We start from the raw sequence: 22,742 nt of genomic DNA, 5'->3' as shown, positions 1-22,742 counted from the left end.
GGGGAACGGTTGGACTCCATGATCTCCAACCAAGATGATGATTCTCTGATTCCAAGGGTCATCCTGCCATTTGTAACCTGTTCTCTCCCCTCTCCTCTCCAGGTGGGACAGTGTGTTGTGGTTTTCAGCCAAGCTCCCAGCGGCAGAGCCCCGCTCAGCCCCAGCCTGAACTCTCGCCCCTCTCCTATCAGTGCCACTCCACCCGCCCTGGTCCCGGAAACGCGGGAATACCGCTCCCAGTCTCCCGTCAGGAACACGGACGAAGCTCCCTGCGTCAACGGCCGCTGGGGCACCTTGCGACCCCGAGCGCAGAGACAAACCCCCTCGGGATCCCGGGAGGGCAGCCTGTCCCCAGCCAGAGGCGACACTTCTCCTGTGCTCAACGGTGGGAGTTTGTCACCTGGAGCCACGGCGGCCAGCAGTGCCTCTTTGGACAGCCCGGTTCAGCTCGTATCACCCAGCACACCCTCTGCGACCGAAGGATATGACCTAAAAGCGGGGCTGGCCCTGGTGCCGCGCCGGGGATCGCTACCGGAGCAGAAAGACCTGCGTTTGGGATCCATCGACCTCGGCTGGGAGCAGAAACCGGCTTCCATCCTCTGCCAGACGGACAGCGCGGATGGCAGGACAGTCGGCGTCAAGAACCCCCCCGAGCAAACCAACGGCGTCCACACGCCGCCCCATGTTGCCAGCTCCCTCCCAGGCGCTGTTTCCCCCGGCACGCTCCGGAGGAGCCTGGAAGCCGTCAAAGCTCTCTCTTCCAAAAACCCCTCGGCTTCCGCCGCGTTCAGCCCCCCTCTGGCTTCTTCCCCGGGTTCCCCGGGCGCCGAGACGGGTTCGACGGCGCGTCTGGGCTCTACCCAAAGCGACGGCCATTCCTTACCTCCCATCGCCCGCCGCCTGGGCCACCACCCTCCCCAATCCCTCAACGTGGGGAAGCCTTTGTACCAGAGCATGAACTGCAAACCCATGCAGATGTACGTGCTGGACATTAAAGACACCAAGGAAAAAGGACGAGTCAAATGGAAAGTGTTTAACAGCACTTCGGTGGTGGGGCCGCCCGAAACCAGTTTACACACAGTGGTGCAAGGCAGAGGGGAGTTAATCATATTCGGTGGCCTCATGGACAAGAAACAAAACGTCAAATATTATCCCAAAACAAATGCCTTGTACTTTGTGCGAGCAAAAAGATAATTCCGGCCCCTTCGCTGCCGTCACCTTCTCCCCTCCCTCCCCACGGCTCTTCCCTCTCCTTCCCCAGCCCTCGCTCCGTCCCGCAGGCGTTCAAACTGTGAATTACACAGCAAGAAACCAATAAAATCCAAGCAAAACCTCCAGCGCTGCCCCGCCGGGTGCCAGTAAGAGCCCGATTGTGTTTACAGGAGCTGCGACGCTTCGAACCAAGGATTTGGGGTGAGCAGGTAGGGAAATCTGCCATCCAGGGTCCTCTTGAGGTTGGTTTTTTTTATTATTTTCCAGGGGTTTGAGAGGCTTCGTATCTCTCTGAAACTCCTGGCGGGATGCGAGTAAAAGTGAATTTCTCCAAAACCATGGAGTAGCGGCAGGCAGGAGGCTGTTTGCTTGTGCACACTGATGATTTCCGTGCTCGACTCCATGAGGAAAACAACAGCAATACCCCCCAGGAACCTTCCAGCGCTGCAAACCTTTGCTCGACACAAATACGATGCCTTTTGGAGTTGGTTTTCTTTTTGCCTCTCACACCTTTGGATGCCACTCTGGTTCCTGTTCTCCGCACAGGACCATGAGAAGGAAGAACGGACTTTTTTTTTTTTTTATGAAAATGCCAAAAATATTAAGAATTAGCTGAGCGTTGGCATCCTCCCCTCCCTTCCCTGTGCTGGGTCAGACCTGATCCGCAAAAAAACTCACTTATTTCCTCAAAAAAACCCATTATTCCCCCAAAGCTGAGAAATTTGTCTGCCAGTTCCCTCCAAGAATTGAAGGTTTCGTTTTCACTCAGCAGCCCAAACCCCTTCGAGGCTGAACCAGCACCTCGGAACCTGGGGACGGGGTTGGTTTTTTTCCAGCCAAAAGGGTGAATATTGGTAAATTTGAGAGCGTGCACAGCCTCATTAACCGCACCTCGTCTTTGCACGTGCCTCCTTCTGCAAAGATTCAAACAGACGAAAATCCGAAGGGATCGAACCTTCCGGAACAACCTCCCTCCTTCCCTTTCCTGGGGATGGGGGGCAAAACGGGCCAATTCTGCCAAGTTTTGGTCAACAACCTCCAGCACCCAAAAAATAAGGAACCCTCCCCAAACCGGCAGCGCCATGACGTGGCCCCTTTTCCCCTTTTTATTTTTTTTCTTATTTTTCTTTTTTTTTCCTTTTTTTTCTTTTTTTTCTCCTTTTTTTTCTCCTTTTTTTTCTCCTTTTTTTTCTCCGTTTTTTCCTTTTTTTTTTTTTTTCCTCCATCCCCACTGAGCATTTTGCCGGTCGGAGCCTTAAATCCCATCCCAGCCGCAGGGGGACGGGGAGGGTTTTGCTTCGTCTGCGGCTTTTCCACCTCTGTAAATAAATTCCTCATTCAATCCAGCCTCTCCCACCCCCGTCCCGAACATTATTTGATATATCTGAAGAAAAAGCAAAATGCAGTTTTTCCCCAAAAAACCTCAGGAGCACCTAGGGTGAGGTATGAAATATTTTTTCTCCAATTTAAGCTTTATTTGGGGCTTTGGCATCAATTCATTCCCCCCCCACTTTGCATGTCTCACCCCCCAAAAAAAAGTCAAAAAAGGGATGGATGGCGTGTCGGCGTTGGGTTGACATCTGTCCATCCTCAAATGGTCCCAAAATCCCCCCAAGCTGCCCCAAAATCCATGTAACTGGTCCCAAAATCCCCATGGGGCGCAGAAAGGCATGTTCTGCGCCATTAATTATAAAATTCATCCCAAATTTTGACACACCCCCGCCTCGAGCCGCTGGTGCTGTGAGCGAGGTGTCACCCCCCCGCGACTCAGGTGTCCCCCCCGTCATCGTCATCGCCGGCTCGGCCGAGCGTAGGAATGAAAAGCGATTTTTGGTGATATTTAAAATCTTGTGTACATTTTTTTTGGGGGGGAGGGGGGTTAATGGGTTCCCTCCCTCCCCCCCATCCTGATGAATTTTTAGCAGTTTAACAAATAAAAAGGAAAATAAAGAGATGGTTGGTCCTTTTGGGGGAGTGGAAATGATGTGGGGGGAAATCCCCACTGTGCTCCCCCTGAGTTTTGGGGGGTAGGGGGAGGATTTGGGGTCTTTGGGGGTAAAAAAAGGGCAGGATTTCTGCCAGGGGATGTTGGAGAACAGGTGGGAAAAACCAGGGTACAGGGTTTGGGGGGTGAACGGGAGGGTTTGGAGAAGGGGGGTAGGGTTGGGAATTGGGGCCCCCAAAGCCTGATAGTGCTGGAAACTGGTGATGGGGACCCTAAAACCTGCCAGTGCTGGAAATTGGGGATGGGGACCCTAAAGTGAGGCAGTGCTGGAAATTAGGGACCCCAAAACCTGTCGGTGCTGTAAATGGGGGACTTGGACCCCAAAGTGAGGCAGCGCTGGGAACTGGGGACCCCACAGCGTGGCAGTGATGGAAACTGGGGAGGGGGACCCCAAAGTGTGGCACTGCCAAAGTTTGGGGACCCCAAAACCAGCCAGTGCTGGAGACTGGGGACTTGTACCCCAAGGTGTGGCAGTGCCAGAGCGTGAGGACCCCAACATGTGGCTGGTTTGGGGACAGGGGCCCGAAAGCATGGCAGTGCTGGAGTTAGGGGACCCCAAAGTGTAGCAGGGCTGGGGTTTGGGGACAGAGACCCCAAAGTGTGGCAGTAATGGGGATGGGGGCCCCAAAGTGTCACGGTGCTGGAGTTTGGGGACCCCAAACTGTGGCAGTACTGGAGTTTGGGGACAGGGACCCCAAAGCGTGACAGTGCTGGGGTTTGAGTACCCCAAAACCTGCCAATGCTGGAGATCGGGGACAGGGACCCCAAAGCGTGGTAGTGCCGAAGTTTGGGGACCCCAAAATGTGGCAGTGCTGGATTTTGGGAACAGGAACCCCCAAATCTATCAGTGCTGGAGTTTTAGGGCCTCACAGTGTGACGGTGCCGGAGTTTGGGGACCCCGAAGCGTGGCGGTCCCGGAGTTTGGGGCCAGTGACCCCATAACCCCTAAGATCGGGGTCCGGTCCCCTTGTCGCCAATGCGCATGCGCCGCGGTAAGGGGGCGTGGCTAACACGAGCCCCCGCCCCTTCATTGACGTCACCCGAGCCGGAAGCGGCCGCAGGTGAGGCGGCGGGGCCGCCTTAAAGGGGCCGCAGGGGGGAAAACGGGGGGGACCCCATGGTTTGGGGTGGGGGTGTCATCCCCTTCGCAGGGTTTGGGGTGCAGGGACCCCATGGGAGGGGTTTCAAGGACCCCGGGGGGGCGGTCAGTGTCATCATGGGAGGATGCTGGGACGCCGTGGGGGGGGGGGCAGAGACCTGATTGGGGGGGTCAAGGGCCTTATGGGGGGTCAAGGACCTTATGGGGGGGACAGAGACCCCATGGAGGGGTCAGGGACCCCATAGGGGGTGCGGGGACCCCGGGGGGAGCTCAGAGAGCCCGGGGGAGGGAGGGCAGAGACCTCATGGCGGGGGGTTCAAAGACACCATGTGGGGGATCGGGGTCCCCAGGGGGTGTCGGGGACCCCGGGGGGGGCACAGAGACCCCATGGGGGGACACAGGGACCCCATAGGGTCACACTGCCCCCCCGGGAGGGTGCGGGGACCCTGGGCTGGGGGGGTCCCCCAGCTCCCCCCAAGCTGCGGGGTGCAGTGACCCCACGGGGGCAGGTGGGGGGGGCTGTTCCCTGCACCCCCAGGTTTCGGGGGAGCTCATGGCAGCGCGGGGGGGCCCAGAGCTGGAGCCGGGCTGGCTCCTGTCCCCCCCCGCCCGCCCCTACCTGGATTCCATCCTGCACAAGAACCAGCGCAGAGTGTTTGGTGAGCCCCACTCCCCCCCAAAAAAAAACATAAAAATTGGGGTGTCCCCCCCAAAAATCTCACTTTATCCCCCCCCTCCCAGGTCTGCTGGAGCGCCCGGTGCTGCCCCCCCACTTGGTTGTCCCCATCGTCACCTACAAACTCTTCGTCACCGGCAAGAGCGGCGTTGGCAAAACGGCCTTGGTGGCCTCGCTGGCGGGGACCCCCGTGTCCCCCGGCCACCACGAGACGCTGGGTACGGCACGGGGGGACACGCGGCACCGCCGTGTCCCCGGGGGGGTGACAGTGTGTGCGTGTCCCCCCCAGGAATCGAAGCCACCGCCGTGTTCTGGCCGGCCAAGCCGCAGGCCAGCGCCCGCCCCGTCATCTTCCAGCTCAATTTCTGGGATTGCGGCGACGGAGCCCTGAAAAAATTTGATTATTTGCTGCCCGTGAGTTGAGGGGGGACGATTTAAGGGGGGGGGGGGGGGCACACATTGGACCCCCCCTGTGATGGTGGTGACCCCCCCCAGGCTTGTAAGGAGGAGGCGGACGCCGTCCTCTTCCTCTTCTCCTTCACCGACCGCTCGTCCTTCGAGGAGCTGCCGGCGCTGATGAGCCGCGTGCTCGGCCCTGACGAAGAAAAGCTCGTTAGGGTGGTGGTCGGCACCAAGTATCCTTTTGGGGGGGTGTTTAGGGGGGTCTGCGTCCCCCCATTAGCGTCTTTGCACCCCCATGTTTTGCGCCGCTTGGTAGCTGAGAACGCGCACATCTCGTTACACTGATGAACTGGCGGCTCCCCTTATTTTTAGGGGTTATTTCCCCCCGACCAGGGGTTTTTTGGGGGGTGTTGGTGTCTCCCTTGACCACATGTGTCCCCCTACAATCCGGTTTGCACCCCCATATTTCACACCCCTCAGTAGGCTGAGAACGCGCACACTTCGTTACGCCAACGGATTCGCAGCTCCTACTTCTTTTTAAGGCGTTTTTACCCCCCCGGGGGGATTTTTTTGGGGGTGTTGGTGTCTCCCTTGACCGCATGTGTCCCCCACATGTGGCTTTGCACCCCCACATTTCACACCACTTAGCAGGCTGACAACACACACCGATGGATCGGCAGCTCCCGCTTATTTTTAGGGCGTTTGGGGGGGATTTTTCGGGGTGTCGGTGTCTCCCTTAACCCTGTGTCCCCCCCAAAACCCAGATTCGACCTGTCCCCGCAGGCGGATGTGACCGAAGGGGACGTGGCGGCGTTTGAGGGGACGTGGGGGCTGCGGGTGCTGCGGGCGGGGGGTCGGGGGGCCGGGGGGGGCCGGGGGGGGCTGGCGCGGGTCGCCCCGATCCTGGACGCGCTGGTCGAGCAGCTCTGGCGTCGCGACCAAATCACCGCCGGCGTCGCCGTGGGGGACGAGGGGTCCCCCCCGGCCTGAACCCCCTCTTGCAGGGTGGGTTTTGGGGGGGGCTTTTGAGCAAAATCTATGTTTTTACACCAAAATGATCCCTGGGTGTTGTGGAATGTCTGATTTGGGGTGCTGGGGGATTTGGGGTGCTGGGGGTGCTGGGGATTTAGGGTGAGGGGGGATTTGGGGTGCTGGGGGTGCTGGGGATTTAGGGTGAGGGGGGATTTGGGGTGCTTGGGGTGGGGGATTTGGAGGGTGGTGGGGATTTGGGGTTCTGGGGATTTGGGGTGCTGGGGGAATGTTCTGGGATTTAGGGGGGGTTGGGGTGCTGGGGGTGGGGGATTTGGGGGAGATGGTGATTTGGGGTGCTGGGGGATTTAGGGGGCTTTGTGGTGATGGGGGAGGATTTGGGGTGCTGGGGTGGGGGATTTTGGGGATTTGGGGTGTTGGGGGAATGTTCTGGGATGTGGAGGGGATGGTGATTTGGGGTGCTGCAGGATCATGGGGATGGGGGTTCTGGGGATTTGGGGTGCTGGGGGAATGTTCTGGAATTTGGGGGGGTTGGGGCACTGGGGGTCCTGTGGATGGTAGGAGACTTGGGGGGCTGCAGGATTTGGGGTGCTGGGGGGTCCTGCAGAGTGCTGGGGGATTTTGGGTGCTGGAAGATTTGGGGTGCTGGGGGTGCTGCAGGATTTGGGGAGATTGGGGGGAATTTGGGGTGCTGCAGATGCTGCAGGATTTGGGGTCGAGGGAGGTCCTGTGGAGTGCTGGGGAATTTGGGGTGCGGTAGATGCAGGATTTAGGGTGCTGCGGGGTCATGGGGATGGGGGTGCTCGGGATTTGGAGTGCGGGAGGATCTGGGGTGCTGGGGCCCGATCCAGGCGCCCCCAGGCTGGAAAAACCGCATTATTTTTAAGCCGAAGAAAAAGCCGATTTCGGGTCCGGCCTTTTTCCGCACGTGGGAAAGGGGGGGTCGGGCCTCGCGCCCCCAACCCAGCCCCCCCGGTACCTCCCCCAATCCCCCCCCGTATCCAACCGGTGGGCGGGGGGGAGGAGCCAGTAGTAGCCGCCTGGCCCCGCCCCCTGCCGCCATTGGCTGCCGCCCCCCCGTCCCTTCCCACGCCGCTTCATGAATGAAAGGGGAGGGGGTGGGCGGGTTTAACCCCTTCGGGGCCGGAGCGGGGGGGGGGGGCACGGTGCTATGGACCCCCCCACCCAAACCCAGCCCCCCTCCACGGGTGTGCTCCCCTCCCAGGTCCCAGACCCTTCGCACCCCCCAATCTATTCCCTCCCCATCCTCAGACTCGGGCCCTCCCAGTCCCATACTGGTGAGGACTGGGAGCAGCTACACCCCCAGCACCAAAACCCACCCCCCCACGGGTGTGCACCCCCGTGAGGGGGGTCCCAAACCCCGCTCCCCCCTCCAATCTTCCCCCTTCCCACCCTCACTCCCGGGCCTTCCCAGTCCCATACTGGTGGATACTGGGAGCGCCTCCTGTCCCTTTAAGAGCGGGCGTGGCCGCCTGACGTCACCGGGACATGAATGAACAGGAGCGGGGTGCTCAGCCCCACACACCCCACAGCGCTGGGTGCTGCCGGGTGTGGGGTGCACCCCAAAAACCACCCCAAAAACCTTCCCCCCCCCAGCATGGCGGGCAGCCCCCCGGCCTTCACCCTCCTCTTCCTCACCGCCCTCACCCCCCTGGCAGCCGAGGAAGGTGAGTCCCATTTTGGGGGGGGGGGGTTGCACCCCAAAACTCGCTTATTAGGGTGCTGGGTGCAGGGGGGGGGGTGCTGTGTGCGCACCCAAAGGGGTGCGGTGGTTTTGAGGGAAGTTCGAGCGGTTTTGGCGGCTGGGAGGTTGTGGGGGGCCTGGGGGAGCACCCCAAATAACTAGCGATGGGGGGGTGCCCCCCTGGGAAAAAAAAAAGGGGCACCCATGGGTGCGGGGGGGGGGAGTCACCAGCTGCTGGGCCGCGTTTGGGGAGGAGGGAAAGGTAAAATGAGGGGGAAAAGTTAAAAGGAAGAGGGGAAAAAGTTAAAAAGGAGAGGGAAAAAGAAATTAAAAGCGGGAGGGAAACAAAGTAAAATGGGGGGAAAAAAGCCCAAAGCGGGGAGGTAAAATGGGGGAGATGAAATGGGGAGGGGGAGCTAAAGTTGGGGGGGAAAGGCTTAAAATGAGGGGAAAACTAAGAGGTTTGGGCAACTTTTCCCATGCGAAGTGTCGGACGCGCGGAGCGGGGCCGGATCGCGGGTGCCCCCAAAAAAACTCCGCCAGAGGGGTTAAAGTGGAGGGGCTGAAACAAAAAAGCGACCCCAAAAAAAAGAGGAAAATCACCCTAAAATGGAGAGTTTCCCATGGGCGGCTCTGGGCCGGGCAGGATCCGGCCCCGAGAGCTGGAAAACAATGTCAGGAAAACCCCAAAATCGCTGGGAAAAACACGCAGCGTCGCGGCCTCCGCCTCGCAGCCTTCCCGGCCCAGCTTTGGGCTCGTTTTGGGGGGGAAAAAAAAAAAAAAAAAGGGCAAAAAGTCACTTTTTTGAAAGCATAGATGGAATTTTGGAAAAATTCAGATTTTGAAAACCTCCGGCTGAAAGGTTTAATAATTAAATATGGAAGGATCCGGCCTCGGATGCAAATAAATCGGAGGCTACGAGGTGGTTTGGGGTGGGAAATACCTCCCTAAAATAATTTAAAAAGGGGTAAAAAAAACCCTAAAATGAGGGGGTTTTAAGCGGGGGGGTGGTGGGGACCCCAGCGTGGCTGCGGGGTTTGAGGTGCCCATTCCTGGGAGGGATTTTGGGGGTTATCGTGATTTTTGGGGTTGAAAAAGTGCAAAGAAGGGGAAAGTGTTGGGAGAACAAGGTGGTTTTTTTGGGGAGGGGGGTCGGGTTTTATGGGGGGGGTGGAGTTCGAGGGGGTTTTGCTTCCTGCGGGTTGGGAAGGGTGAAATTGGGTGGGAGGTTGGGGGGTGCTGGGTGCCCTGGGCGGAGGCGGCACCACCCGCCCCCCGAGATTTGGGGTGTCCCCAAGGGATTGGATTAATTTGGGGATTTGGATTAAGATTAGGATGGGGTTGGGATGGGATGGGGGTGCAGATGTGGAGCGTGGTGGTGACGATGAGGATGATGATGGCGATGGCAGCAGCAGCGCCGGTGCAGATGGGGACGGTGACAACAGCGGCGCGGGGGCTGCAGGTGGGCGTGGGGATGGTGGGGGGGCTGCAGGTGCAGATGGTCAAGGAGATGTGGATGGGGAAGGGGCTGCAGGTGGAGATGGTCGTGGTGATGGCCGTGGTAGTGGTGGCCACGGTGGTGATGGTGGCCACGGTGGTGATGATGGCCATGGTGGTGATGGTGGCCACGGTGGTGGCGATGCAGATATTGATGGAGATGTTGATTGCGATGGCCAACGTGGTGATGGCCATGGTGGTGGAGTTGACCAATAGTGACAGCCATGGTGATGATGGCGATGGAGCTGTTGATGGAGATGCTGGTGGTGATGGCCATGCTGCTGAAGGCAATGGACATGTTGATGGTGGCGATGATGATGATGGTGGCAGAGGGGGCGCGGATGCCGGTGGCGATGCCACCGGAGGTGCCAACAGCGCCGGTGGCCCCGGGCGTGGGTGCGCCCTTGGGTGCTGCACCCCTTGACTCAACAGCCACAGCGCCGGGTTTCTCCCCTGACTCAGCCCCACCACAGCCCCGGGGGGGACACAATGGGGTTGGGGGGACACAATGGGGTTGGGGGGACGGGGACACCCCACAGAGAACCCACCAACTCGGCTCAGGCGCCGCCTCCCGCCGCTTTCCGCTCTCCGGAGGTTGGGGAGGGGAATTCCAGCCGCAGGAAAGCCGGGATGTCACCTGCATCCTTCCTGCCCCCGGCGCGGGACAGGGGGGACACTGACCCACATGTGCCCCCCCAACCGCATTCTTGGGGTTCCCCATCAGACTTCACCCTCTTAGGACATGTCAGGAGTTCACCCGTTCTCAGCAGAGGGTGGGGGATCTGTCCTTAAAACTCCCCAACTCTGTTGGGACCCGTCCCGCCGGTGTGAACCCAGGCGTCCGGGCACATTCCTGGGGGGTGATTCACCGGGTGTGGGGGGGGGCACCCGTCAGCGCTTCCCTCCCGGCCTTCGGCGGCCTCCTCTTCCTCTCCTCTTCCTCTCCCCGGCGCTGGATCCGGCCACCGCCCTTGGGCCGGCGTGTCACGGCAGGTCTGCGCAGCCTCGGCACCGACGTGCCTCAGTGTCCCCTCTGCCGGGGGCTGCTCGGGGGGCTCCAGGGGGATCTCTTGGGTCTGGGGGCATCTGTGGGTCTTGGGCGTGTTTGCAGGTCATGGGGGACATCTCTGGGTCCCAAGGGGGTCCATGGCTCCAAGGGACATCTGTGGGTCCCAAGGGACATCTGTGGGTCCAAGGGACATCTGTGGGTCCCAAGGGGGTCCATGGCTCCAAGGGACATCTGTGGGTCCAAGGGACATCTGTGGGTCCCAGGGGTGTTTGTAGGCCCTGGGGACATCTGTGAGTTGTGGGGATGTCCATGGGGACTGGGTGCATCTGGGGGTATGTCTTGGGGACATCCATGGGTCCTGGGGGACATCCATGGATCCAAGGCACAACCATGGGTCCTGGGGAACATCTGTGGGTCTCAGGGGTATCTGTGGGTCCCGGGGACATCTGTGACTCCTGGGTGACATCTGTGGGTCCCTAGGACCATCCATGGATGGTGGGAGACATCCGTGGGTCTTAGGGACATCCCTGAGTCCTGGGGACATCCATGGGTCCAAGAGGCATCTGGGTGTGTTGGTAGCACCTGCCATGTGCTGGGGGATGCCCGTGGGTCCAGGGGCCATCCATGGGTCCCAGACATATCCGTGGGTCCTGGGGGACATCCATGAGTCTTAGGGACATCCCTGAGTCCTGGGGACATCCATGGGTCCAAGAAGCATCTGGGTGTATTAGTGGCACCTACAGGTTGGTGGGGCCATCTGTGGGTCCTGGTGGCATCTCCCAGGCTTCGTGCCTGCCCCACTGACGCCCCTTTCCTCTCCTCCTCTCCTCTCCCCACAGTGGTGTTGCTGGACTTCGCCAAGGCGCAGGGGGAGCTGGGCTGGCTCACCCAGCCCTACGGCAAAGGGGTGAGCACCTGGGGACCCAGGCGTCCGGGTCCACACCGGGGATGGGGACATCCATGGGGAGATGGGGACATCATTGGGGATGGGGATGGGAATGGGGACATCGATGGGGATGGGGAACTCCATGGGGAGCTCCCAGGGGATGGGGACAAGGGTATCCATGGGGATGGGGACCTCCATGAGGATGGGGATGAGAATGGGGACATCCATGAGGAGGGGGACCAGGACACCCATGGGGATGGGAATGGGGACATCCATGGGGACAGGGACCTTCATGGGGACCTTTACGACCTCAATGGGGATGGTGACATCCCTGGGGATGAGGATGGGGACGGGGACCTCCATGGGGATGGGACACCCATGGAGATGGAACTGGGGACATCCACTGGGTTGGGGACGTTGATTGGGATGGGAACCTCCGTTGGGGTTGAGTGGGGACCTCTGTGGGGACAGGAACACCCATGGGGATGAGGTCGGTGACCACCATGGGGATGGGGCTGGTGACCTGGGGATGGGCATGGGAACCTCCATGGGGATGGGGACACCCTTGCAATGAAGCTGGGGACGTCCAAGGGGTTGGGGACATTCACTGGGTTGGGAACCTCCATGGGGACAGGGGCACCCGTGGGTTGAAGACAGGACCATCCATGTGGATGGGGACAAATCCATCCACGGGGGCCAGGGGCACCAGTTTCCCCCCCACCCCGTGACCCCCATTTTTCTCTCTCGGGGCTGGGGACAGTGGGACCTTCTCCAGAACGTCCTGAACGACTCCTTGATCTACATCTACGCGGTGTGCAACGTGCTGGAGGGCGAGCAGGACAACTGGCTCCGCACCAACTGGATCTACCGCGGGGTGGCCCAACGCATCTTCATCGAGCTCCAGTTCACCGTCCGCGACTGCAACAGCTTCCCCACTGCCGGCGGCGGCTCCTGCAAGGAAACCTTCAACCTCTACTACGCCGAGTCCGACGTGGATTACGGCACCAACTTCCAGAAGAGGCAATTCCAAAAAATCGACACCATCGCCCCGGACGAAATCACCGTCCAGGACGATTTCGCCACCCGCAACGTGAAGCTCAACGTGGAGGTGCGCTCGGTGGGGCCGCTCCGGCGGAAAGGCTTCTACTTGGCGTTCCAGGATCTGGGAGCCTGCGTGGCGCTGGTGTCCGTGCGGGTTTATTACAAGCGCTGCCCCGCGGTGGTGCGGGGAATGGCCCGTTTCCCCCAAACCGTGGCCGGCGCCGACTCGCAGACGCTGGCCGAGGTGCGCGGGACGTGCGTGGAGGACGCGGTGGCCCCGGACGCGCCCGCCCTGCACTGCAACGCCGACGGCGAGTGGCTGGTGCCCATCGGGCAGTGCCTGTGCCGCGCCGGCCACCAGCGCGTCGGGGACGGCTGCCGAGGTGAGCGCGTGGCGGGGCGGGAGCTGTACTTTGGGGGGTGCCGAGGATGGGCCAGCTCGGTGCGTCCCGGGGGAGGTGGGGAAATGGGGCGTTGGCCCCAAAATTGCTCAGTTTGGATGCTGGGCGTTGGGCGTCGCTAGTGGAGTGAGTGTGTCAGGGCTCAGCCGGGAGCGGGGGGATCCCAGTAATAATAAATGCCGGAAAATAAGGTGAAATACCCTAAAATCCTCAGTCTGGCTCAGAGGAATTTGCCCCAAATTCCCCACCCTGGATCCTCAATATTGAGCATCACTAGTGCAGTGAGTGTGTCAGGGCTCAGCCGGGAGAAGCAGGTGGATTCCAGTAATAATAAATGCCGGAAAATACAGTGAAATACCCTAAAATCCTCAGTCTGGGTCAGAGGAATTTGCCCCAAATTCCCCATTTTGGATCCTCAATATTGAGCATCACTAGTGGAGTGAGTGTGTCAGGGCTCAGCCGGGAGCGGGGGGCATCCCAGTAATAATAAATGCTGGAAAATATGGTGAAATACCCTAAAATCCTCAGTCTGGGTCAGAGGAATTTGCCCCAAATTCCCCATTTTGGATCCTCAATATTGAGCATCACTAGTGGAGTGAGTGTGTCAGGGCTCAGCCGGGAGCGGGGGGCATCCCAGTAATAATAAATGCTGGAAAATATGGTGAAATACCCTAAAATCCTCAGTCTGGGTCAGAGGAATTTGCCCCAAATTCCCCATTTTGGATCCTCAATATTGAGCATCACTAGTGCAGTGAGTGTGTCAGGGCTCAGCTGGGAGGTGGGGGGGCATCCCAGTAATAATAAATGCTGGAAAATACAGTGAAATACCCCTAAAATCTTCAGTCTGGGTCAGAGGAATGAGGTGTTGGCCCCAAAATTCCTAATTTTGGATGCTTGAAATGGGGCGTCACTAGTGGAGTGAGTGTGTCGGGGCTCAGCCGGGAGAAGAGGGGAGATCCCAGTAATAACAGATGCTGCAAAATACGGAGAAATAGGCAAAAACGCACAGTCTGATTTAGAGGAATTTGCCCCAAAATTCCCCATCCTGGATCCTCAATACTGAGCATCACTAGTGCAATAAGTGTGTCAGGGCTCAGCTGGGAGATGGGAAGGATCCCAGTAGTAACAGATACTGCGAAATAAGGTGAAATACCCCAAAATCTACAGTTTGGGTTGGAGGAATGAGGTGTGACCCCAAAATTCCCCATTTTGGATCCTCAATATTGAGCGTCACTAGTGCAGCGAGTGCGTCAGGGCTCAGCTGGGAGCGGGGCGGGCTTAGGGAGGGGGTCCCGATAATAATAGATGCTGCAAAATAAGGTGAAATACCCCCAAAAATCCACAGGCTGAGTCAGAGGAATGAGGTTTTGGCCCCAAAATTGCTCATTTTGGATGCTTGAAATTTGGCGTCACTAGTGGAGTGAGTGTGTCAGGGCTCAGCTGGCGGGGGGTGGGCTCGAGGGGGGGTCCCAATTATTATTATTATTATTCTTTATCAAGAAGCTGCAAAATAAGGCAAAACATCCCCAAATCCCCACTTTGCGTGCTTGGGGGGAGGGTGATGCTCCTTCGCCCCCCGCTGCGGTGTGGATGCTGCGGGTGGGGCAGGAGGTTTTGGGGTCTCACTGATGTCATTGTGTGTGTGTCCCCCCCCCGCAGCTTGTCCCCCCGGCTCCTTCAAGGCGGGGGTGTCCCCGAGCGACTGCCAGCCCTGTCCCCCCCACACGCTGCCCGCCCCCGCCGCCGCCGCCTCCTGTCCCTGCCAGGACGGCTTCTTCCGCGCCCCCGCCGACCCCCCCAGCGACCCCTGCACGCGTAAGTGACATTTTTGGGGGGGGAGACTGAAGCACGCCGGGGTGGGGAAACCGAGGCACGGCGTGGCCACCTCCCCGCTCACCCCACTCTGTGCTTTCTGTCCCCACCCAGGTCCCCCCTCGCCCCCCCAGGGTGTCACAGCCGTGGGGCTGGGGGCCACGGTGCAGCTGCGCTGGTCGCCCCCCGCCGACCCGGGTGGCCGCGAGGACGTCACCTACGTTGTCACCTGCGAGCAGTGCTGGCCCGAGAGCGGCGAGTGCCGGCCCTGCGACGGGGGGGTGCGCTATTCGCAGCCCCCCCGGGGGCTGATGGGGACAGGGGTGACCGTCACCGACCTGGAGCCACACGTCAACTACACCTTCAGCGTGGAAGCGCGGAACGGGGTGTCACCCTACAGCCACCACCGCAGCGCGGCCACCGTCACCGTCAGCGTCAACCAGACGGGTAAGGGGCCACCAGCATCTCCCCCGGCTTTCCCGCCCCGCTGGGGACACCTCGGTGACATCCCTGTCCCCACGGCAGAGCCGCCCCGGGTGACGTCGGTGAGCCTGGACGGCCGGACGGCCACCAGCTTGGTGCTGTCCTGGACGGTGCCACCGCGGCAGCAGAGCCGGGTCTGGAAGTACGAGGTCACCTACAGCAAGAAGGTCTGTCCCGTGTCACCACGGCAGCCGCTGCCCCCGGCGTGTCCCCACCATCCGTGTCCCCTCTATCCATGTCACCTCCATCCTTGGCCCCATCCATGTCACCTCCATCCATGTAACCTCTATCTTTGCTTCCATCTGTGTCACCCCTCCATGTCACCTCCATCCTTGACTCATTCCATGTATCACCTCCGTCCACGTGTCACCTCCATCCATGTCACCTCCATCACTGGCCCCATCTGTGTCACCTCCACCCACATCACCCCTCCGTCCATGTCACCTCCGTCCTTTCTCCCATCCATGTCACCCCTCAGTCTATGTCACCTCCATCCTTGGCCCCATCCATTTGTCACCTCCATCCCAGATGTTACCTCCATCCATGTCACCTCTATCACTGGCCCCATCCGTGTCCCCTCCATCCATGTCACCTCCATCCTTGCTCCCACCTGTTGTTACCCCTCCATCCTTGTCCCCACTTATGTGTCACCTCCTTCTATGTCACCTCCATCCTTGGCCCCATCCATGTCACCCCCTCCATCCACGTCACCTCCATCCTTACCCTCGTCCATGTGTCACCTCCATCCTTGCCTCCATCCATGTCACCTCTATCCATGTCACCTCCATCCGTGTCACCTTCACCCACGTCACCCCACCCCTGTCCCCAGGTGGACGAGAACAGCTACTCGGTGCTGCGCTGCGAGGGCACCTCCGTCACCCTCCCCAAGTTGTCCCCTGCCACCACCTACGTGGTGCGTGTCCAGGCGCTGACCCAGGACGGCCATGGGGCCTACAGCCCCCAGCACGAGTTCGAGACCCTGCCCGAGGGTGAGGACCAAGGAGGGGGGACAGATTTTGGGGTGGGGGGTTCCCAGGGGGAGCAGGGGTCACCCCAAACCCACCCCGGATTGTCCCCACAGGCGCCGAGGCCATGGCATCCACCGCCGTCATCGGCGGCTCCGTCGTTGGCGTCGTCTTCGTCCTTCTCCTCTTGGCCGCTCTCGTCTATGTCCTCCGGCGGTAAGGAGATAAAAAAACATCCCAAAACCCCAACAATACCATTATTTTGCCACCAAAGATGGACAAGGGGCAAATTTTGGGGGAAAACCACTGTTTTTCTGCAGGAGGAAGAGGTCACGGCCACGCCAGTCCGCTGAGGACGTCTACTTCTCCAAGTCAGGTGAGCAACTGGGACGGTTGGGTCAATGGGGATGGTTGGGTCAATGAGGATGGGTGCGGGATGACATGGGTGCTGACCCTCACCCTGTGCCACCCCACAGACCAGCTGAAGCCCCTCAAGACCTACGTTGACCCCCACACCTATGAAGACCCCAACCAAGCCATGCTCAAGTTCACCACCGAGATCCCACCATCCTTCATCACCCGCCAGAAGGTCATCGGCGCCGGTAGGTCCTCGGGTGGCTTCGTCACCCCAAAGACACCCCAGAATTGGAGCAAGATGGGGGAGTTTTAACATCCCTCCCCTATCTCCAGGTGAATTTGGAGAGGTCTACAAGGGCACCCTGAAGCGGGGGAAGAAGGAGGTGCCGGTGGCCATCAAGACATTGAAGGTGGGCTACACGGAGAAGCAGCGGGTGGACTTCTTGAGCGAAGCCACCATCATGGGCCAGTTCTGCCACCACAACATCATCCGCCTGGAGGGGGTCGTCTCCAAGTGTGAGTGTGGGCCCCCCAGAACCAAAAAAAACCCCCACAATTTCCCTGCAAAATGCCCCAAAAAAGGCTGTAGAAAATAATGTGTTTTGAGCAACAATGCAGGGGTGTTTGGAGAAGGTTGGGTTTTGGGGGGTTATTTTGGTTTTTGGAGATGTGGGGATTTTGGTTTGTGGTTTTTTTTTTTTCTTTTTTTTTTTATTTTGAGGGTTGGGGATTTTTTTAAATTTTTGGGGGGCAATTGGGAGGTCTTGGGGGTTATGTTGGTGGGTTTTTTTTAGTTTTGGGGTGAACGGTGTTTCAGGGCTTGAGAGGTTTTCTCTATTTCGGGGGTGTTTTGTTTTGCGGGTTGGGAATTTTGGGGGGTTTGAGGGCCTTGGGCTGTTTTTGTTTTTTTTTTTGGGGGGGGGAGCTTTGGGGTTTTGGGGTGGGGTATTTGGGGGGGTGGTGGTTTTGGGGAGAGTTTTGGGAGGTTTTGACTCATTTTGGATGTTTTTTTCTCTCCAGACAAGCCCTTCATGATCATCACAGAGTACATGGAGAATGGCGCACTGGATAAATTCCTTCGGGTGGGTGATGCGTGGTGACAACGTCCCCCCCCCGCAGCTGGTGGAACCACCAAAACCCACCACAAGAGGATTTGAGCCCAAATTCTACCTTTTTTGCAGGAAAAAGAGGGGGAATTTGGCGTCATCCAGCTGGTGGGGATGCTGCGGGGCATCGCTGCCGGCATGAAGTACTTGGCCAACATGAATTATGTCCACCGCGACCTCGCCGCCCGCAACATCTTGGTCAACAGCAACTTGGTCTGCAAGGTGTCCGATTTTGGGCTCTCCAGGGTGTTGGAAGACGACCCTGATGCCACCTACACCACCAGCGTAAGTGCCACCAAGGTGGGATGGTTGACCAAGGTGGGATGGTTGGCCACGCTGGGGTCGTTGACCATGGTAAGATGGTTGAACAAGGTGGGATGGTTGACCACACTGCGGTCGTTGACCAAGGTGGGATGGTTGGCCACGCTGGGGTCGTTGACCATGGTAAGATGGTTGACCACGCTGGGGTCGTTGACCAAGGTGGGATGGTTGACCACGCTGGGGTTGTTGACCAAGGTGGGATGGTTGACCAAGGTAAGGTTGTTGACCACAGTGGAGGCTTTATTTGGGGTTTGGAGTTGACCCCAACATTGCCATAGGGGGGGAAGATACCCATCCGCTGGACGGCGCCCGAAGCCATCTCCTACCGCAAGTTCACCTCGGCCAGCGACGTCTGGAGCTACGGCATCGTCATGTGGGAGGTGATGTCCTACGGCGAGCGACCTTACTGGGAGCTCTCCAACCACGAGGTGAGCATCCGTCCTCTTCCACCGCTCGTTTTTTGGGGGGGTTTCCTTGAAAACGGAGAACTTTTGGGGGGCTCACCACCTAATCTCCTTCTCCTGGTAGGTGATGAAGGCCATCAACGAGGGTTTCCGCCTCCCCGCTCCCCTGGATTGTCCCTCCGCCATCTACCAGCTGATGATGCAATGCTGGCAGCAGGACCGTGCCCGGCGCCCCAAATTCGCCGACGTCGTCAGCATCCTGGACAAGCTGATCCGCGCCCCTGAGTCCCTCAAGGCACTGGCGGATTTTGACCCCCGGTGAGTGACAGAGAGAGACGGGACAGGCAGGGATGGGAGAAGGGGGGACAACTTGCAGCGTTGCACTCTTGCATGCTTCTGTGCACCTTTGCACCTTCACATCTTTGCACTTTTGCATTGCTTTTTGCATCTTTCCATTTTTGCATCGTTCTGGTTTTGCCTTTTTAATGCACCCTTCCATTTCTGCTTTTTTTTTTTTTAATCCTTCCATTTTTGCGTTACTTTTTGCACCCTTCTATTTCTGCATCATTTTTTTTATCCTTCCATTTCTGTATTGTTTTTTGCATCTTTCCATTCCCGTGTCATTTTTTTGCATCCTTCCATTTTTGCGTTACTTTTGCGCATCTTTCAATGTTTGCATTACCTTTTGCACCCTTCCATTTTTGCATCACATTTTGCATCTTTCCGTTTCTGCAATTTTTTTTTTGCGTCGTTTTTTGCATCCTCCTATTTTTCCATTATCTTTTGCACCTTTCCATTTCTGCATCCTTTTTTTTTGCATTCTTCCATTTTCACACCACTTTTTCTATCCATCCATTTTTGCATCATTTTTTTGCATCCTTCCATTTTTGCATAATTTCCTGCATCCTTCCATTTCTGCATCTTTCCATTTTTGCTTTATTTTTGCATCCTTCCATTTCCACACAATGTTTTTGCGCCCTCCCATTTCTACATAATTTCTTGCATCCTTCCATTTCTGCGCTATTTTTTGCATTTTCCATTTCTGCGTTTTTTTTTTTCTTGCACCCTCCGTTCCTGTCCCGTCCCCGCCGGTGTCTCACCCTCCGTGTCCCCAGGGTGTCCATCCGCCTGCCCAGCAGCAGTGGCTCGGAGGGCGTCCCGTTCCGCTCGGTGCCCGAGTGGCTGGAGTCCATCCGCATGCCCCAGTACACCCAGCACTTCATGGCCTCGGGCTACAGCACCATCGAGAAGGTCCTGCAGATGACCAGCGAGTGAGTGTCCTCATGGTGTCCCCATGGAACCCTCATGGTGTCTCCATGGTGTCCTCATAGTGTCCCTGTGATATCCCCATGGTGTCCCTGTGATATCCCCATGGTGTCCCTATGGTGTCCCGGTGGTGTCTCCATGGTGTGTCTTCCATGGTGTACCCCTGGTGTCCCGATAGTGTCCTGATGGTGTCTCCATGGTGTCCTCATAGTGTCCCAGTGGTATCCCCATGATGTCCCTGTGATATCCCCATAGTGTCCTGGTGGTGTCTCCATGGTGTGTCTTCCATGGTGTCCCTGTAGTGTCTCCATGGTATCCCCATGGTGTCCCTATAGTGTCCCGGTGGTATCCCCATGGTGTCCCCGTGATATCCTCATAGTGTCTCCATGGTGCCCCTGTGGTGTCCTCATAATACCCCCATGGTGTCCTTATAGTATCCCCATATAGTGTCCCTATGGTGTCCCGGTGGTGTCCCTGTGATATCCTCATAATGTCCCCAAGGTGTCCCCATAGTGTCCTCACAGTGTCCCTGTGGTGTACTCATAGTACCCCCATCGTGTCTCCATGGTGTCCGTATGGTGTGCCCATGGTGTCCCCATTGTGTCCTCATAGTATCCCCATGCTGTCCCTGTTGTGTCCCCATAATGTCCCTGTAGTATCGTCAGCATCCCCATGATATCCTCGTGGTGTCCCTGTGGTGTCCCCACAGTGTCCTCATAACTGTCCCCTTGGTTTCTCTATGCTGTCCCCATACTGTCCCCTAGATATTCCCATACTGTCCCCATGGTGTCCCCATACCATCCCCATACTGCCCCTATGGTGTACTCCCTCAGTGTCCCCATACTGTCCCCTCAGCGTCCCCATGGTGTCCTCATACCACCCCCATGCTTCCCCTATGGCGTGTCCCTTTGGTGCCTCCATACTGTCCCCATGGTGTCCCTTGGGCGTCCCCATACTGTCCCCACAATGTCCCTGTGGTGTTCCCGTGGTGTCCCCTTGATATTCTCATACTAACCCATGGTGTGTCCCTTTGGTGTCCCCGTCCTGTCCCTTTGGTGTCTCCATACTGTCCCCATGGTGTCCCCTTGATATCCCTATACTGTCCCATGGTGTGTCCCCTGGGTGTCCTCATCCCATCCCTTTGGTGTCCCCATACTCTCCCCATGGTGTCCCTGTGGTGTCCCCACAGTGTCCCCTTGATATCCCCATACTGTCCCCTGGTGTGTCCCCATCCTGTCCCTTTGGCATCTCCATACTGTCCCCATGGTGTCCCTGTGGTGTCCTCACAGTGTCCCCTTGGTATTTCCATACTGTCCCCATGGTGTGTCCCCTGGGTGTCCCCATCCTGTCCCTTTGGTGTCTCCATACTGTCCCCATCCTGTCCCATGGTGTGTCCCCATCCTGTCCCTTTGGTGTCTCCATACTGTCCCCATCCTGTCCCATGGTGTGTCCCCATCCTGTCCCTTTGGTGTCTCCATACTGTCCCCATCCTGTCCCATGGTGTGTCCCCATCCTGTCCCTTTGCTGTCCCCTCCCCAGCTCCCATGGGGACAGGAACATCCTGGGAACAGAAATGCTCGTGTGACCCCAGCATCATTGTCCCCAAAGACGGGACAAACCCAGACATTCCCATCCCAGAACCCCATAAAACCAGGGCCTGTCCCCCCCAGACCCTTTTCAGCCTCTTTCCACCCCAAACCCCTGGATTTATTGGGATTTTCTCATTCGTTTGCAGCGATATCAAGAAGATCGGGGTGCGGTTGCCGGGGCACCAGAAGCGCATCGCGTACAGTCTGCTGGGGCTGCAGGAACAGGCGGCCGCCGGGGGGGTCCCCCTGTGACCCCCCGAAAAACCCAACCCATGAAGACCCCCCCCCTCCTTCCCGAGGGGTTTATTTATTATTTCTATTATTATTAAGGCTTTTTTAATAGTATTTTTATTACTATTACCCCCACGGTTGGGGATAAAAGAGTCGCCCCCATTCTCTCCACCCCCCCCCCAAAAAAAAAATTATGAAAATTAAATTTCAAGCTCATTTTTGGGCTGGGGCGGGGAGGGGGGTGTTTTACAGGGGGTTTCCTATTTTTCTTTTTTGCCACATTTCAAGGAAAAAAAAAAAAAGGGCTCAGCCCCAAAACTGGCTTATTTTTGCTTTTTTTCCTCCCTATTTATTCCTCTCCCTGCAGGTTTTCGGGTGGTTTTTTTCCCCTTTTTAGCGCAGATCTCCCAGTGTTCCCTTTTCCCTTGATTTTTTAACCTAATTTATTCTATTTTTGTATATTTATTGCGAGGAAGCAAAGGTCGGTCCGACTCGGGAGAGAAAAAAGGGGGGGAAATTTTTTTAAAAAAAAGAAAAACCTGGATTTTTTTATTCCCCCCCCCTTTATTTTCACAGATTTTCAGTGGTTTGGGGGATTTTTGTGGGGTTTTGATTAAAATAAAAATGTGCTTTTTTTCTATATTATTGTCATTTCCCATGACTTGCAGAAATTGGGGGGGGCAAAAAGGGATTGCGGGGGGTTCCCTTGGTTTTAAGGGAGATTATGGGGTTTTAAGGGTGTTTTTAAGGGTTTTAAAGACATTTTGAGGCATTTTAAGGTGTTTTGAGGCATTTTAGAGGAGTTTTAAGAAGTTTTAGAGGAGTTTTTAGGGGTTTAATGTTGTTTTTTTTAAAGGAGTTTACAGGTATTTAAGAGTTTGGTTTAAGGGGGGGTGTTTTAAGCTGTATTTTTTAGGATTTTTTTTTTTTAAGGGGAGGTAAGTTTGGAGGTTTTTTAAGTGGGTTTTTTTTAAGTTTTTTTTTTTTTAAAGGGTTTTTAAGGAACGTTTCCCATCGAGGCCTCTTTTCCTTTGTGATACCCATGAGGAATTTGGGTTTTTTCCTCTCCCGCCCCCCCCCCCCAAACCAAACCCCGGCCACAGGGCCGGCTGCCCGGTGCCTGCAAATAACCGGCTGCAAAAAAGCTGGAAAAAAAGGACTTTTTTGCCCAAAACCATAAAAAAAAAAGGGTGGGGGGGGTTAAGGGGAGATCAGCATCTTGCTGCAACAGCTGCCATTTGGGGGGTTTTCACCCTATTTTGGGGTGTTTTCACCCTATTTTGG

General features: G+C 57.3%; 3 protein-coding genes across 4 annotated transcripts in view; all 3 read left to right on the top strand.

The window, feature by feature from the left end:
- Positions 1–3,095, top strand: part of FBXO42 (F-box protein 42) — a 47,272-nt gene extending 44,177 nt beyond the window's left edge. For both annotated transcript variants that reach the window (XM_065650025.1, XM_065650024.1), the window contains exon 10: positions 103–3,095. In XM_065650025.1, the coding sequence (XP_065506097.1) occupies positions 103–1,194 (1,092 nt within the window). In that variant the 3' untranslated portion in view covers positions 1,195–3,095. The remainder of the gene's footprint in view (positions 1–102) is intronic.
- Positions 3,096–4,257: 1,162 nt separating this feature from the next.
- Positions 4,258–6,437, top strand: CPLANE2 (ciliogenesis and planar polarity effector complex subunit 2). Its single transcript, XM_065650134.1, has 6 exons — positions 4,258–4,278; positions 4,826–4,975; positions 5,058–5,210; positions 5,282–5,406; positions 5,488–5,627; positions 6,159–6,437. The coding sequence occupies exons 2-6, from the start codon at positions 4,870–4,872 to the stop codon at positions 6,382–6,384; spliced, it is 750 nt and encodes a 249-aa protein (XP_065506206.1). The 5' UTR covers positions 4,258–4,278; positions 4,826–4,869; the 3' UTR covers positions 6,385–6,437.
- A 1,456-nt stretch (positions 6,438–7,893) lies between these two features.
- EPHA2 (EPH receptor A2) lies at positions 7,894–22,081 on the top strand. The gene is given in 18 exon segments (XM_065650255.1): positions 7,894–7,940; positions 7,942–8,072; positions 11,436–11,503; positions 12,243–12,906; positions 14,584–14,739; positions 14,851–15,183; positions 15,262–15,386; positions 16,049–16,208; positions 16,301–16,400; positions 16,505–16,560; positions 16,661–16,786; positions 16,875–17,057; positions 17,562–17,623; positions 17,723–17,932; positions 18,247–18,396; positions 18,497–18,690; positions 19,488–19,643; positions 21,374–22,081. Coding segments are annotated over 18 exon segments (3,027 nt in total). The 3' UTR covers positions 21,480–22,081.
- Positions 22,082–22,742: the final 661 nt, after the last annotated feature.

This window comes from Caloenas nicobarica, chromosome 22 (assembly GCF_036013445.1).
Source record: "Caloenas nicobarica isolate bCalNic1 chromosome 22, bCalNic1.hap1, whole genome shotgun sequence".
Classification (NCBI taxonomy): Eukaryota; Metazoa; Chordata; class Aves; order Columbiformes; family Columbidae; genus Caloenas; species Caloenas nicobarica.
Note: the sequence above shows the minus strand (reverse complement) of the source record. Positions and strands in the feature narration are given on the sequence as shown.